General features: G+C 38.7%; 1 protein-coding gene and 1 long non-coding RNA gene across 6 annotated transcripts in view; one reads left to right on the forward strand and one right to left on the reverse strand.

Moving 5' to 3' along the window:
- NR2C1 (nuclear receptor subfamily 2 group C member 1) overlaps positions 1 to 16,974 on the forward strand; it is a 56,866-nt gene that overhangs the window by 36,753 nt on the left and 3,139 nt on the right. For 4 of the 5 annotated variants that reach the window (XM_033221026.1, XM_033221030.1, XM_033221028.1 and 1 more), the window contains 3 exons: positions 8,397 to 8,536; positions 11,669 to 11,806; positions 15,202 to 15,307. In XM_033221026.1, coding sequence (XP_033076917.1) covers positions 8,397 to 8,536; positions 11,669 to 11,806; positions 15,202 to 15,307 — 384 coding nt within the window. The remainder of the gene's footprint in view (positions 1 to 8,396; positions 8,537 to 11,668; positions 11,807 to 15,201; positions 15,308 to 16,974) is intronic. The other variant, XM_033221029.1, reaches the window with a different exon arrangement.
- LOC117089606 overlaps positions 1 to 16,974 on the reverse strand; it is a 54,256-nt gene that overhangs the window by 16,647 nt on the left and 20,635 nt on the right. The gene's annotated exons all lie outside the window — the stretch shown is intronic.

A 16,974-nucleotide genomic window follows, 5' to 3' on the forward strand; every position in this document is an offset into this window, starting at 1 on the left:
TAAAAATACAAAAGACTAGCCGGGCGAGGTGGCGGGCGCCTGTAGTCCCAGCTACTCGGGAGGCTGAGGCAGGAGAATGGCGTGAACCCGGGAGGTGGAGCTTGCAGTGAGCTGAGATCCGGCCACTGCACTCCAGCCTGGGCGACAGAGCGAGACTCCGTCTCAAAAAAAAAAAAAAAAGAATGGTTAACCTTTAAAATGATGGTCAGTCCTTTTTTAACATTCAACTTTCAGAATTCCTCTAGTTTTGTGGGGGTTTTTTTGTTTAAGAGATGAGTTTTTCCTCTGTCATTGAAACTGATCTGGAACTCCTGGGCTCAAGCGATCCTCCTGTTTTAGCCTCCCATACAGGCGTGCACCACCTCGCCCAATGTTCAGTGTGTTTGTTTGTAGAAAAAAGATAATGTAAATTTGCATATTGGCAATTGATTTTTTTATTTAGTTGGGAGTCTTTTTTTCTACTTTGTAATTACTGAAATGATCAATAGTATCAAGTATAGTGAGGATACAGAAAACCAAGTACACACTACCAAGGGTGAGGTAATCTGGAGAACAATTAGTCTATTATCTACCAAAATTTTTAAAACAAGTACTTATACTGGAGTGCAGTAGCATGATCTCGGCTCACTGCAATCTCCACCTCTCAGGTTCAAGCAATTCTTATGCCTCAGCCTCCTGAGTAGCTGGGACTACAGTTGTGCACCACCAAGCCCAGATAATTTTTGTATTTTTGTAGAGAGAGGATTTCGCCATGTTGGCCAGGCAGGTCTCAAACTTCTGACCTCAAGTGATCTGCTCACTTCGGCCTCCCAAAGTGCTGGTGTTACAGGTGTGAGCCACTGTGCCTGGCCAGCAACTGATTAATTTTAAAATATTAAGTGTAGTTCACTCATCTTGTAACTCACATTGATATGTCTAAAAAGTAACCTGGTGACATTTTTCATAATAAGCTATCAGTTATAATAAAACAACAAAAGGGAGGAATTTTGGGGAGTGGTTTGAACTCGTTGAAGTATTTACACCACCATTGATCTTAAGTACTTCTATTAAATTGAGTATAATTATCCTATGGAAATAACGCAGATATTGAAGAAATCCAAAATAAGGCCTCAGGAAGTGTCTGTTTATGAAATAAGTCATTTTTATAGTGGTAGCCACATTTTCCTGTGATCTGTATTGAGAATCAGTTTCAATGTAACAACCACAAGATTCTTTGTAATTAGAATAACTTGATCTAGCAATCAAGGCCATTATGCAAACTCTTATTTTTTATCCCTGTCTAGATGATTCATAGATCTTATTCATGTGTTGACTTAATCATACGGATATAATGATGGAAAAATTCTGTTATATGGAAATAAAAGCTATTCTAAAAGTAGAAACTGGCAGGCATTAGGTTGCATTTTTATCTAAAAATATAAAAGTTGGTGACAAAGTTCTAATTTTACAGAGAGAAACAGATAAGCAACATTAATCATTTTCCGAAATCAAGATTGTTTTGATCACTTACTTTAATTCAAGACAACAGTAACTTAAATAATTTTACTCAACAGTGCATGGTTAGCAGCTTTGTATTTTACAAGGCTTCTGTATTTTACAAAGGTGTTGATTTTCAGTATACAGTTAGTACTATTTATATTTTACAAGGCTTCTGTATTTTACAAAGGTATTGATTTTCTGTTTTAAGATTTGTAGTTTCAGTACTTAGAGTAATTCAGTTGTGGTTTTAAGTTTTCCCTGCAAAATTCAGGTTAAGTGACTATATGAATAGTGGGAGATTCCACTGCGGGGTAGTGGAGAGTACTTGTCATGATTTGCCTGGAGTAAGTATGGCAGCAATCATCTCTACCTAGATTCTTTTTTTTTTTTTTTTTTTTTTTTTTGAGGCGGAGTCTCGCTCTGTCGCCCAAACTGGAGTGCAGTGGCCGGATCTCAGCTCACTGCAAGCTCCGCCTCCCGGGTTTACACCATTCTCCTGCCTCAGCCTCCCGAGTAGCTGGGACTACAGGCGCCCGCCACCTCACCCGGCTAGTTTTTGTATTTTTAGTAGAGACGGGGTTTCACCGTGTTAGCCAGGATGGTCTCGATCTCCTGACCTCGTGATCCGCCCGTCTCGGCCTCCCAAAGTGCTGGGATTACAGGCTTGAGCCACCGTGCCCGGCCCTAGATTCTTACAATATAACCAAAAGCTCCAAGCCACCACCATTTACCACAGGAGACTTTATTTATTGAATAATGTAATCAGTAGCCTTCCATTAAATGCTAAGCCAGAAAGCTGAATCTTTTAAATTACCACTGAAACATAATATAATGTTTCCTCTAACTTTGTGGTTTTGAAACCTGTAATTTTTTGGGTTCATTGCCATATCACTGATACTTTTCCCTGAGGACTGGTGCCTTCAGTATTACCAGATACAAGTGGCTCAAAAGTTATATTCCTTTATGAAAGTAAATAGTATAAACAATTATATAACCTCTAATTGTGAGTCCTATATACGTATTTTAATGAATATTAACAATGTAGGCCAGGTGCAGTGGCTCATACCTATTATTTCAGCACTTCGGGAGGCCAAAGCAGGTGGATCACTTGAGGCCAGGAATTCAAGACCAGCCTGGCCAACATGGCAAAACCCTGTCTCTACTAAAAACTCAAAAATTAGCCGGGCATGGTGGCAGCCGCCTGTAATCCCAGCTATGCAGGAGGCTGAGGCAGGAGAATCACTTGAATCCAGGAGATGGAGGTTGTAGTGAGCTGAGATCATGCCACTGCACTCCAGCCTGGGTGACAGAGGGAGACTCCACCTCAAAAAAAAACCAAAAAAGTAAACCCACAATATAGTGTAGTAGTTAGAGAAAAATACCTGTACCTATTTGTAAAAGAAATTAACATATTTAGTGTTTTGCAAGTTAATGCTTTTTTAAAAACTAGAGATGGAGGTCTCACTATGTAGTCCAGGCTGACCTCGAACCCCTTGCCTCAAGCGATTCTCCCAACTCAGCTTCCCAGAGTACTGGGATTACAGGCATGAACCAACATATCCGGCCTTTTTTTTTTTTTTTTTTTAATCTCAACACTTGTGTTGCTTTCTAGATGCCTTAGTGATAACCTTAACTACAGTCTCTACTCAGCTCTTTTTGCTTCTTACAGGAAAGATGTTTTGAACATAAAGTACAACAGTCATTTATTTTCCTAACAGGAAAAACTGGTAGCAAGCATGCCCTTAACATCCCAAAATATTAACGTTAAATGGAGGAGTCTCTACTGAGAAATTTGACTTTTGCATTTTACTTGCTAAATTGTGTAAGGAGGTATAAAGGAGCAAAAAGATTCAAATTCTGTTTTTATGCATCTGCTGGCTTTTGTGTCTTTGGACCAAGTAACCTAAATGAGGCTCAGTGTCTGTAAATTAGGAGCAGAAATATGCTTGATTATGAACTACATCACATAGGTGAGATAATGAATGTAAATGTATCTAAGCCATTGCCTACTGCTAAGTAGATAATAAAAGGTCATTTTTCTTCATTCTCTTAAAGACCATCTTTTTAGAGTAGCCTTGCTGTTTTTCTTTCCTAACATAATTGAACTTTTAAAAAAAAAGTTTAATAATATTTTATTTTTTTATTATTTATTTTTATTATTTTTTTAAATTTTTTTATGGTTTTTTTTTTTTTTTTTTTTTTTTGAGATGGAGTCTCGCTCGCTCTGTCCCCCAGGCTGGAGTGCAGTGGCCTGATCTTGACTCACTGCAAGCTCTGCCTCTCAGGTTCACACCATTCTCCTGCCTCAGCCTCCCGAGTAGCTGGGACTACAGGAGCCCACCACCACACCCGGCTAATTTTTTGTATTTTTAGTAGAGACAGGGTTTCACCATGTTAGCCAGGATGGTCTCGATCTCTTGACCTCATGATCCGCCCACCTCGGCCTCCCAAAGTGCTGTGGGATTACAAGCGTGAGCCACTGCGCCTGGCCTCATAATTGAACTTTTTAAAAACATAACTAGCTATACCATCAGGGTTTTTGGTTTGGGGTTTGGATAAATGTAAATAGATATCTTTCTGTAGTTGGTTTCTACAGTCCTTTCACTTTTCTTTCAGAAACACAATAATCTGGTAGGTTATTTCTCATCTGCCACTTGTGTCTTTTTTCCTTAGTAATAATTTTGGTATTCTTATCCTTTGCACTTATACTCCTTTTTTTCTGAGCTTCTCCAACAATGCCAAGGTATTTTCTTATTACAAGATGCATAGCATAAGCCAGCTCTGATTTTTTTCCATTTATTTTTCCTTTCCTGTGTATACTAGTAAACTACTTTGGTTAGCTGTTTCCTCCTTAAAACTTCAGAATCAGAGGTGAAAAGTGAAACTGAATTTACTCTAACTTCCGTCATGTTAGCTTTTAACTTTTTTTTAATGTTTAAAGTAATAATTGAAGTATAGGATTATACAGTAAAACCTCACTCACCAGAGGTAACTAACCCCACTATTAACAGTTTGGTGTCCTACTAGAATTTTTCTGTGAGATATTTATTAGACAATTAAATACATACACATATTTACACATCCTATTCTTTGCCTTGCTTTTTACACTCGTAGACTTCTTCCTATGTTAGTACATGTAAATTTACCCCATTGGTTCTCATGGCTTCTATTATAGTATTCCAGTTTTTACACTTATTCATTCCTTATTAGTAGACATTTGGATTGTTGCCAGTTTTGTTATTATATCCAGTACTACAATGTGCATTTTGTGGCACTGTATATGTATTTTTGCCCACTTTTGTTAGTATAGTCATGTTAGTATAGGCATGCGTTACTCATTTAACGATGGCTATGTAACCTGAGAAATGAATCATTAGGCAGTTTTGTCACTGTAAACATCATAGAGTGTACTTTCACAAACCTACTACACATCTAGGCTATATGCTATAGCCTAGTGCTCCTAGGCTACAAACCTAGGACAAACCTGCATAGCGTGTTACCGTTCTCAATACCATAAGCAGTTGTAACACAATAGTAAATATTTGTGTATCTAAATAGAAGTTTCCATAAAAATATGGTATTTTATTGTATATGTGGTACATTGTTGACTAAAATGTGCTATGCATGACTGTATTTCTATAAAATAGTTTCTTAGAGGTGAAATTGCTGGGTCTAGAAGGTATACATTTTAACTTTTGATGGGTACTTCCAAATTGTTCTCTGAAAAGATGTTGATCCAGTTTATGCTCATGTCAGCAGTGTATGAGGATCAATGCTTATTTCCTCACCTCTTCCTCAATTCTGGATTTTATCCATCTTTAATGAAAATAGTATCCTTTATTTTTATCTCCTTTGATTTTGTTTAAGATCGATATTTTTAACCATTTTCTATATGAAGATTATAAAATACTGGTTTTCTTTGCATTTAAACTTTACTTTCAAATGATAGGCAGTGTCTCATGGCAAGTGATCCTTCTCGGATACTGAATGGAAAAGAGATCAGCCTGAAGTTAAAATTTCATATTAATAATTCTCAGAAAAAAACTTGCTGTGACTGAGTTGACAGTATTAGCATTTGTTTCAAGTATGTTCAATTATTTAATAAAATGTAATGTCATAAAGAAGGCTGTGATTCTTAACAAATGATTTCTGTTAAACACACTGATTATCCTAATTTTAAAGCTTTATTAAGGAGAAAAATAAAGAAGTACCATTCATTAGGTTGGACATGCTTCCTATCAGAATGTTCTTACCAACTTAAATCTCTCCAGAGATTTAAGGAAAGAAATCTTATAGTTTCATCATCTTATTTATAATAAAGTCTGTAGGTTTGGTTTAAAGATTGTTTAATTATAAAAGGCCTATGCCAACAGCTCTTCTCTGTCTTTTCAGAGTTCTCCCTTCTGCCTGTTCTTTACTCCCTAAGATCAGAAATCATTTGCAGAATTCTTTCTGTGTACCATGTACTGCACTGGTCGCTGAGATCTAGAAATGCACAAGGGAGTCTCCGCCTTCAGTATGCATGACACTGAAGGGGGAATGATTAACTATGTTGAGAGAGGAATAATGTTCCTTCTAGAAAGTGAACTCTGAGCTGTATTTTAAGGGATCAGTAAGTATTAGCCAGGAAAACAAGGCTAGGAAGGGACCTTCCAAGACAATAGGATAGCATTTAGTAATTCACTCAACAGTTTTTATTGAATACCTATTGTGTGCTTGTTCTCACCTTAGCACATTTGCTCTTGTTCTCCCTGGGATACTACTCCCCTAGATCTTTCTGGTTTTTGGTTTTTTTGTTTAACTCTGCCATCTTTCTCCACTCAAATGTCACCACCTCAGAAATGCCTTCTCTAACCACCTTACCTGAACCTTCCCATTTTCTAATATATATACTTTATAGTAATGCAGAATTTTTATTACCTAAAATTGATGTATGTATATTCATATATATGTATATTATTTATATAAAATATTTGAAATTATATATTTGTTATTTCCCCTCTTTTTCATGAAGGCAAACTTAATCTCTTAATTGCTATTTCTCTAGTACCTGGCATATACCTTCTCAAATTTTTTTTTTTTTTTTTTTGAGACAGGATCTTCCTGTGCCAGGTTAGAGACTGGAGTGCAGTGTGTCTTCACAGATGCAATCATGGCGTGCTACCCCTTCAAACTCCTGGCCTCAAGCAATCCTCCCACCTCAGCCCTCCTGAGTAGCTGGGACTATAGGCATGTGCCACAGCACCTAGCTAATTCTCTCTTTTTTTTTTTTTTTTTTTTTTTGAGACAGGGTCTCACTCTGTCACCCAAGCTGGAGTGCAGTGGTGTGATCACAGCTCACTGAAGCCTCCACTTCCCCAGGCTTAGGTGATCCTCCCACCTCAGCCTGTATGAGTAGCTGGGACTACAGGTGTGCACGTCCACACCCAGCTAATTTTTGTATTTTTTATAGAGATAGGGTTTCGCCATGTTGCCCAGGCTGGTCTGCAAGTCCTGGGCTCAAGTGATGCATCTGCCTCAGCCTCCCAAAGTGCTGGGATTACAGGTGTGAGCTACTGCACCCAGCCCCAGCTAATTCTTACATTTCACCTCTTAATAACTCTGAGCAAGATATAGGACGTATAGTGTCTCTGCATTTTATATCATTAGACAACCTGAAACCTGGGAAGTTTATTTGCCTAATTTCAAATGGATAAGTAGGTTTAAACCATGGTGCTTTGACTCCTGTTTAATACTTTTTCTACTCTCTTATGCTGCTGAGATAACTTACTTAGAAATTCAGGAAAGAACTTTTGACCTTTCTAATGTCTTGTTATTCATAGTAAAATCCTGGATATCTCATTTATAGGGATTCTAGTATCTCATCTGAAACATACATTGAACCATTTTTCTCCTAAAATTGGTTGCTTGCCTACTATAAAATAATTCTAGAGGCTGGGAGCAGTGGCCCATGCCTGTAATCCCAACACTTTGGGAGGCCAAGGCAGGCGGATCACCTGAGGTCAGGAGTTCAAGACCAGCCTGGTCAACGTGGCAAAACTCTGTCTCTACTAAAAATACAAAAAATAGCCGCATGTGGTGGTGCACACCTGTAATCCCAGCTACTGGGGAGGCTGAGGGAGGAGAATCGCTTGAACCCAAGGAGGCGGAGGTTGCAGTGAGTGGAGATCATGCCATTGCACTCCAGTCTGGGCAACAGAGCAAGACTCTGTCTCGGCCAGGCGCAGTGGCTCAAGCCTGTAATCCCAGCACTTTGGGAGGCCGAGATGGGCCAATCACGAGGTCAGGAGATCGAGACCATCCTGGCTAACACGGTGAAACCCCGTCTCTACTAAAAAATACAAAAAACTAGCCAGGCGAGGTGGCGGGCACCTGTAGTCCCAGCTACTCGGGAGGCTGAGGCAGGAGAATGGCGTAAACCCGGGAGGCGGAGCTTGCAGTGAGCTGAGATCCAGCCACTGCACTCCAGCCTGGGCGACTGAGCGAGACTCTGTCTCAAAAAAAAAAAAAAGACTCTGTCTCAGAACAGTAAAATAATTTGAATTGCCCTTTCTTTTAAAAAGGTATTTACCTCTATCCAAAGCAAAATTTTTTTTAATATATGCTTTTGCTTTTTTTAAAGAACAATCTTTATTCCATTTCTATGAAATGTGAAGTTAAAGCCCCAACTCTTTTAGTTTGAAATATTACTTGCAGTTGTTCTTATAAACTGGCTGATTGATGAGCTACTATTTAAATGTCTAAGCATTCCTCATTTCTCATTTTGTTATCAGCTATACAAAACACAGACTTATCAAATCTTTCTAGAGTAATTTTAGTTTAGTAATATGTTATTTTTAAATATTTGGACTAGCTGTAAGGTTTATAAAACTTGTTTAATAATATCTGATTTGTGCTTTTATTACTGTTTTTAATAGGCAAGAAAACAGCATATCACTGGTGAAAGCTTACTGGAATGAACTTTTTACTCTTGGTCTTGCCCAGTGCTGGCAAGTGATGAATGTAGCAACTATATTAGCAACATTTGTCAATTGTCTTCACAATAGTCTTCAACAAGGTAAAAAGCACCTTCCTTACTACCTTTTCCAGGATGTAGAAGGAGGCATGAATTTCATTAAATGTTATGACTAAAGATAGTTAATTATTATTATATTTGTGTTTTAGGTACCATTGCTCTTCTTTAGATAATTTTATAAATTTACCAATACTCTAAAAATATTTTTTAAATAGAATGCAACAAAATTGAAAACAGTATGCTTAAGTCTGACAGGCTATTTCTGACCAGGTCTTGTAAATTTTTGTGCAACTATCAAAGAATCCAGGGTGAGCTTATGTACAGGTGGTCAAATATTTTAAAACATATACTACTCAGCAATTTTTAAGCAACCTTTTCTTTCTTTATTATAGCCCTTTGAATCCTAAGACAGGTTGATTTTGTATCAATTCATCAGGGTGTATTCTCTCACCTAAATAGTTCTGAAGAGTCAGGGAACAATCCTTTTTATTCTGTTTTTCCGTTCCTAGATGCCAAGGTATTTGCAGCCCTCATTCATTTCACGAGACGAGCAATCACTGATTCATAAGTGCTTAACTATAGAATGGCTTATGACTACCCAAAACAGTGCCCTATCAACACATGGGGAAAATTGCCTTTTGAGCTCAGGAATAATTTTTATAAATTGGTGACTACCTTTTAGTTCCTTAGCATATTCTATCGTTGTTTTATACAATTTTTAAATCATTTGCTTCCTCCTTATATTTAACAGCAGAGGGGTAATCACCTTAAAATGTCATCAAAAATAGATCTACTAGAAGGCAGCATCACATTCCCATCTTACTTATGGACCCCTACCCCTGGTTCATGTCTTACATGCCTGTAATGGTTATAAAGCCTACCTTCAGGAAAGCTATGGTTGACTAATTACTAATGGATGGGTTTTAAACATGTCCCTCTAAAATAAATTAAAGTCTTTATTGTAAAACTTTATTCTGCTTCAGTTTTTTTCTTCTTAACAGTGTTTTTACTAAATATTTGTTTTTATTATAGTAGTCTTGGTAGTGAAACATGTAGATGGTTTTGCTCATTTTTTCCCAACCAACATAAACTTAAATAAAATCCTATTACCAAACTGAGTCTTACGTACTTTTAGTTGTCTAGTGTTTCAGATAGTTATCTTTACATCCTATCTTCTCAAAGGTATATCTTGAAAGCAAACATTTCAGCCAGGTGGGGTGGTTCACGCCTGTAATTCCAGCACTTTGGGAGGCTGAGGTGAGATTGCTTGAGCCTAGGAGTTTGAGACTAGCCTGGACACCATTGGTACCCCACACTACAGAAATTTTTTAAAAATTAGCTGGCCATGGTGGTGCATGCCTATAGTCTCAGCTACTTAGGAATCTGAGGCAGACGATTACTTGAGCCCAGGAATTTGAGGTTGCAGTGAGCTATGACTGCACCACTATACCCTAGCCTGGACAACAGAGTGAGACCCATTTCTTTAAAAAAAAAAAACAAAAGGGCGGCGGGGGGTGGGCGCGGTAGCTCACACCTGTAATCCCAACACTTTGGGAGGTCTAGGAGGGTGGATCACAAGGTCAGGAGTTCAAGACCAGCCTGGCAAACATGGTGAAACTCCGTCTGTACTAAAAATACAAAAAAAAATTAGCTGGTGTGGTGGCAGGCGCCCGTAATCCCAGCTACTCGGAAGGCTGAGGCAGAGAACTGCTCGAACCCAGGAGGCAGAGGTTGCAGTGAGCTGAGATCGCGCCACTGCACTCCAGCCTGGGCAAGAGCTAGACTCCCATCTCAAAAAAAAAAGGAACTATTACGTTTATGTTTAGAGTTTTTTTTCATTTTGGGTTTGTTTTTTAACAAGCCAAGTGCCATAAACATTCAAATCCATTTTTTATATATAGTTTTTACCCCAAAAGCAATTACCATGAGAAAACAATTCATTTTTTAAAAGTACTTTTACAACATCAAAACAATTGAGATGAAATATAAACCTGGCTGGGCACAGTGGCTCACACTTTGGTAGGCTGAGGCAGGCAGATCACTTGAAGTCAGGGGTTCAAGACCAGCCTGGCCAACATGGTGAAACCCCATCTCTACTGAAAATACAAAATATAGCCATTCATAGTGGAGCGCACCTGTAGTCCCAGCTACTCGGGAGGCTGAGGTGGGAGAATTGCTTGAACCCAGGAGGCAGGGTTGCAGTGAGTTGAGATCGCACCACTGCATTCCAGCCTTGGGCAACTGAGCGAGACCCTGTCTCAAAAAAAAATAAATATGAACTTTTCTACTTAAAATGTTTATACAGATTATACTAACAGCTTGTTGTTCTTGAATGAACAATAACTTAAGATGATTAGTTTTAGCCATAATTGCAGAAATACTAAATTTTAAACAGTTCTACATTGGTTATACTCAAAGCTTGAAATTCATGAGAAGGCAGCCAGGCACAGTGGCTCACGCCATAATCCCTACACTTTGGAAGGCACAGGTGGGCTAATCACTTGAGCCCAGGAGTTCAAGACTAGCCTGGGCAACATAGTGAAACCCCGTCTCTACAAAAAATACAAAAACTAGCTGGGTGTGGTGGCATGCGCCTCTAGTCCCAGCTACTTGGGAGGCTGAGGCAGGAGAACTGCTTGAGTCCAGGAGGCAGAGGTTGCAGTGAGCCAAGATTGCCCCACTGCACTGCAGCCTGGGCGACAAGAGTAAAACCCGTCTCAAAAAAAATTTAAGAATTAAAAAACTTATGGCCGGGCACGGTGGCTCAAGCCTGTAATCCCAGCACTTTGGGAGGCCGAGATGGGCCGATCACGAAGTCAGGAGATCGAAACCATCCTGACAAACACGGTGAAACCCCGTCTCTACTAAAAAATACAAAAAACTAGCCAGGCGAGGTGGCGGGCGCCTGTAGTCCCAGCTACTCAGGAGGCTGAGGCAGGAGAAGGGCATAAACCCGGGAGGCGGAGCTTGCAGTGAGCTGAGATCCAGCCACTGCACTCCAGCCTGGGCGACAGAGCGAGACTCCGTCTCAAAAAAAACAAAAAGAATTAAAAAACTTTTCAAAATTCCTGAGAGGGAAATACATTGGATGAAAGTAGTTGTTCATTTTAGACAAAAACTAGATTTGTTTTTGTCAAAAAACAATTAAAAATTTTTGTTCATTTTTAATTAAAGATAAAATGTCAACAGAAAGAAGAAAATTATTGATGGAGCACATCTTCAAACTACAGGAGTTTTGCAACAGCATGGTTAAACTCTGCATTGATGGATATGAATATGCCTACCTGAAGGCAATAGTACTCTTCAGTCCAGGTATATAAACATTTACTTTTTATTCAAAATAAAATGTTTCACGATGTGGAGAAATAGAAGCCCTCATATGTTGCAAGTGGGGATGTAAAATGGTGCAGTTGCCTTAGAAAAGAGTTGAGTAGTTCTTCAAAAGGTTAAACATGGAGTTATCAAATGACTCAGCAGCTTCACTCTTGTCAGCCCAAGAGAAATGAAAAATATATATCTATGCAAGAATGTGTATATGAATAGTCATAGCGCATTACTTATAATAGTCAAAAAGTGGAGACAACCCAAATGTCAGTCAACAGATGAACAAATAAATGTAATATATACATACAATGGAATATCCTTCAGCCATTAAAGGAAGGAAATTCTAACACATACTACAACACAGATGAACCTTTAAAATGTTCTGCTAAATGAAAGAAGCCAGTCATATTGTTTGATTTCATTTATATAAAATATGCAAAATAGGCAAACCTGTATAGACATAAAACAATTAAGTGGTTGCCAAGGACTAAGGAGAAGAAATGGGAAGTGACTGCTAATGGGTGGAGTTTTTTTTTTGGAGTGACAAAAATGTTCCAAAATTAGATTGTGGTGATGGTTGTACAACTCTGAATATAATAAAAACTATTGAACTGTATACTTACTTTTTTTTTTTAGACTGAGTCTCGCTCTGTTGCCCAGGCTAGAGTGCAATGGTGCGATCCCAGTTCACTGCAAGCTCTGCCTCCTGTGTTCAAACGATTCTCCTGCCTCAGCCTCCCCAGCAGCTGGGATTACAGGCATGCACCACCACACCCAGCTCATTTTTGTATTTTTAGTAGAGACGGGTTTCACTATGTTGGCCATGCTGGTGTTGAACTCCTGACCTAAGGTGATCTGCCCGCCTCTGCCTCCCAAAGTGCCAGGATTACAGGAGTGAGCCACCGCGCCCAGCCTGAATTGTATACTTGAAATTGGTGAATTTTAAGGATGTTAGATATTTATATGGGTATGAAAAGGGAGGTTGAGAAGTCAGTGAAATAATATGATAGACTTTGGCAGGGCTCAGTAGCTCATGCCTGTGATCCTCATATTTTGGGAGGCTGAGATGGGAGGATTGGTCAGGAGTTTGAGACCAGCCTGGGCAACATAATGAGACCTCTTCTCTGCAAAAATCAAAATAGAAAAAATTAGCTGGATGTGCTGGTGCACACCTGTAGTCTCAGCTACTTGGGAGGCTCAGGTTGGAGGATCACTGCAGCCTGAGAGTTTGAGGCTGCAATGAGCTCTAATCACGCCACTGCATTCTAGCCTGGGTGACAGAGGGAGACCCTGTCTCAAAAATAAATGAAAATGTAAAAAATATTATAGACCTTTATTTCTTTTGTCACATCAACATTTGAATTCTTAGGTGTATTTTTTTAGCCATTACTAAATGGCAGAATGAGAGATGACTATTGCTATGTTGATAGGCTAGATTTCCAAACATCTTATATGAGTTACCAACAAATTAAAAAACTGGTTTCTTGTTTTCCTGCCAGTTTGCAGTTTTCACAGATGGTAAAATGATGGTAAGCTCTCAGTGGTCAATTTCTGAATAAGAGAAATTGACTGTTCTCTTAGGTTCTGTATTTTTCATTCTGATATATGTTTCTGTTCTTGTGCATCATAATAAAATTATCTGAGGAAACTTGTTTCTTTCTGTCAGTGATACCAGTAAGAACATGAAAGCTTGTACTATTTCTTCTAATGTTTCTTATGAGTTAGTAACGTATGTCTCTATTCTTAGCACAATTTGTCACTTTCATTTTCCTTAGGTGAAAATTGAAAGAACATAGATTTGAAGTTTAAATTCTAATGTAATTTTATTTTATTATTTTTAGGATTTTCCATTTATTACTTTTTAAAATTTTCATCCATGAGAACAGAGCTTTCCATATTCAACATTTCTTAAGCTATGCATAACTTTTATGAAGTTCTTTTAGTGTCTGTTTTTGTGTAATGTTGTAGTGACCATAGAAATGCTTATATAGTTTTTTTATATTTCTGTTATTTTTCTGATAGAGATGATATTTATGGTTTCATAATTTCTTATATACCTTTTTACCTAAAAATAATATAATTTTTGACTTATAAAAATAGGGCACAGAATATAATCTGCAAATATTTCATGGATTTAAAATGCCTTTTTTTTTTTTTTTTGAGACAGAGTCTCACTCTGTTGCCCAGGCTGGAGTACAGTGGCACGGTCTCGGCTCACCGCAACCTCTGCCTGCCTCCCAGTTTCAAGCGATTCTCCTGCCTCAGCCTCCCAAGTAGCTGGGATTACAGGTGCCTACCACCACACCCGGCTAATTTTTTGTATTTTTAGTAGAGACGGGGTTTCACACCACGTTGGCCAGGCTCGTCTTGAACTCCTGACCTTGTGAGCCACCACACCCAGCCTTAAAATGTCTTTTTAAGCTGAGTCATTTACCTTTTGCTCCTGTTAAAAGCAAAGTTATCAAATGCCTTCCTACTTCCTACTACTTTTGGAATGGCGAGAAAGCTGTTTATTTTGGTAACACCCACTTATTTTTTATTAGTTGTTAGCATATGTATATGAGATAAAAAATTTTAAACATGTAAAATATAGTGCTTGGTATATAGTAGGTGGGCTCAATCAATATTTGTGGAATGAATGAGCCACACTTTTTTTTTTTTTTTTAAGACAGAATTTTGCTCTTGTTGCCCAGGCTGGAGTGCAAAGGCGCTGTCTGGGCTCACCACAACCTCTGCCTCCCAGGTTTAAGCAATTCTCCTGCCTCAGCCTGCCGAGTAGCTGGGATTATAGGCATGCGCCACCATGCCTGGCTAATTTTCTTTTTTTTTTTTTGAGACGGAGTCTCGCTCTGTCGCCCAGGCTGAAGTGCAGTGGCCAGATCTCAGCTCACTGCAAGCTCCGCCCCCCGGGTTTACGCCATTCTCAGGCCTCAGCCTCCGGAGTAGCTGGGACTACAGGCGCCCGCCACCTCACCCAGCTAGTTTTTGTATTTTTTAGTAGAGATGGGGTTTCACCGTGTTAGCCAGGATGCTCTCGATCTCCTGACCTCGTGATCGGCTCATCTCGGCCTCCCAAAGTGCTGGGATTACAGGCTTGAGCCACCGCGCCCGGCCTAATTTTGTATTTTTAGTAGAGACAGGGGTTCTCCATGTTGGTCAGGCTGGTCTCGAACTCCCGACCTCAGGTGATCTCCCCACCTTAGCCTCCCAAAGTGCTGGGATTACAAGCGTGGGCCACCTCGCCCGGCCTGAGCCACACATTTTATGATGGGGCTTCTGTTTTGACTAACTAACCTTTCTGTCTCTTCATATTCACTCTGTCTTAAATGAACATTCAGAACTAGGGTACCAATGTTTTCTTTAACATGGATTTAACATTTCAGATCATCCAGGCCTAGAAAACATGGAACAGATAGAGAAATTTCAGGAAAAGGCTTATGTGGAATTCCAAGATTATATAACCAAAACATATCCAGATGACACCTACAGGTATCTACAGTTAAATTCCATATAATTAAAATAATTGAAAAACCTTTTGTGGATCTGTTATCTCATTGTTTCTACTCTCAGAATAGTTAAATGTTTTAGGCGACCTTAACTTTGAAATAGTAACGCTATAAAAAGCAGTATTGCATTGTTGCAAGTACGTTACATAAAATATTTCATCCAGTTCTTACATTTTTATATAAGAGGAGACTTCAGCACAGAGAGGTTAGCTTTGCTCAGGGTCACACAGTAAATGATAGCACCTGACTGTGAACCCAGGTGGTCTGACTCTAAAGTCCAAACTCTTTTTCTTTGGATAAAATAATGAATTTTGTTAGTAAAAGGAGGATAAAAAATAATCAGAGACCAGCCTGGACAACATGGTAAAACCCTGTTTCTACAAAAAATACAAAAATGAGCCCAGCGTGGTGGCGCATGCCTGTAGTCCCAGCTATTCAGGAAGCTGAGGTGAGACTGCAATGAGCTATGATTACATCGCTACACTCCAGTCTGGGTGACAGAGCAAGACCCTGTCTAAAAAATAATAATTAAAAAATTTTTAAAAAATCAAATACCATTAGATTACATTGTTTTATAATTAATTTTAAAACACGGTTTATGAAATTCCCTCCAAGCTATTTCTCGCCAATGTTCTTTGAGAAAAATTCTTTTTTTATAAGAGCCACTTTCTTTAAAGAGGGACATTATAGCCGAGGGGTTAAGCACCTGGTTATAGAGCCAGAGTACCTGGATTTGAATCCTGACTCCGGCTCTTGCTAGCTTCATAACCTGGGGCATGTTTCCTCCTATAATGGAGATAATAGTATATACTTTTTACAATTATTTTAAGGATTAAATCAGTTAATATATGTAAAGTACTTAGGACTGTGCCTATCATATAGTAAGGGCTATATAAGTGTGTTTGTTTATAATAAATAAAACATTTTGTTAGTTTAGCATACTTCAAACTAGCAAAATAACATTTTTACATATCATTTTTTACATATATTAAATAATTTAGATTTATAAGCCAGTCTCATCTCAAATATCAGCCTCATTTTATCTAACTCATTTTCCTATCCTGCTTTCTACCAGTTCTGTAAAAGCTGAGTAATTTGATGTGGATGCTGAGTAATTTGAGGAGTAGAGCACACAGCTTCAGGAAGATAATCCTGGGGGCTGCTGGTCTCATTTGGTCTGAAGTGTTAGAGTGCAAGGCCTTAGGACAGAAGGATAAACCCACCACAGTCTTTTTGGAAAGGTGGTTTTGTTGTGGTGGTTTTTCAGCATTATCTTTTAAGTTTTAAAAGTTACTGTATGCCTCATTATACAAATAAATACAGTATTTAAATTTTTTTCCTTTGCGACTGCAACTTACTCAGTTTTTTACATTCTTGGTTACTTAAAAATAATACATTATCCTTGGATAATAGTTTTCAACTTATAAGGCACTTTTACACAAGATAGGGTCCTGCCCTAAGGAACCTCACTACCTGGCACAGAAACTGGCAGGGATCATTTCATTCATCCTTACAACAGCACTGTGAGAGACAGTAAGTGGCAAGCACACGTTTATATAGGTAGTGGGCAGTTCAATCAAGATTTGAACCCAACGGTCTTGATTCCACATTCCGTGCTCTTCCCAGTAATAGCGACTGTTGGCCTATTTC

Source organism: Trachypithecus francoisi, unplaced genomic scaffold (assembly GCF_009764315.1).
Source record: "Trachypithecus francoisi isolate TF-2019V2 unplaced genomic scaffold, Tfra_2.0 Lachesis_group11, whole genome shotgun sequence".
In the NCBI taxonomy this organism is placed as follows: Eukaryota; Metazoa; Chordata; class Mammalia; order Primates; family Cercopithecidae; genus Trachypithecus; species Trachypithecus francoisi.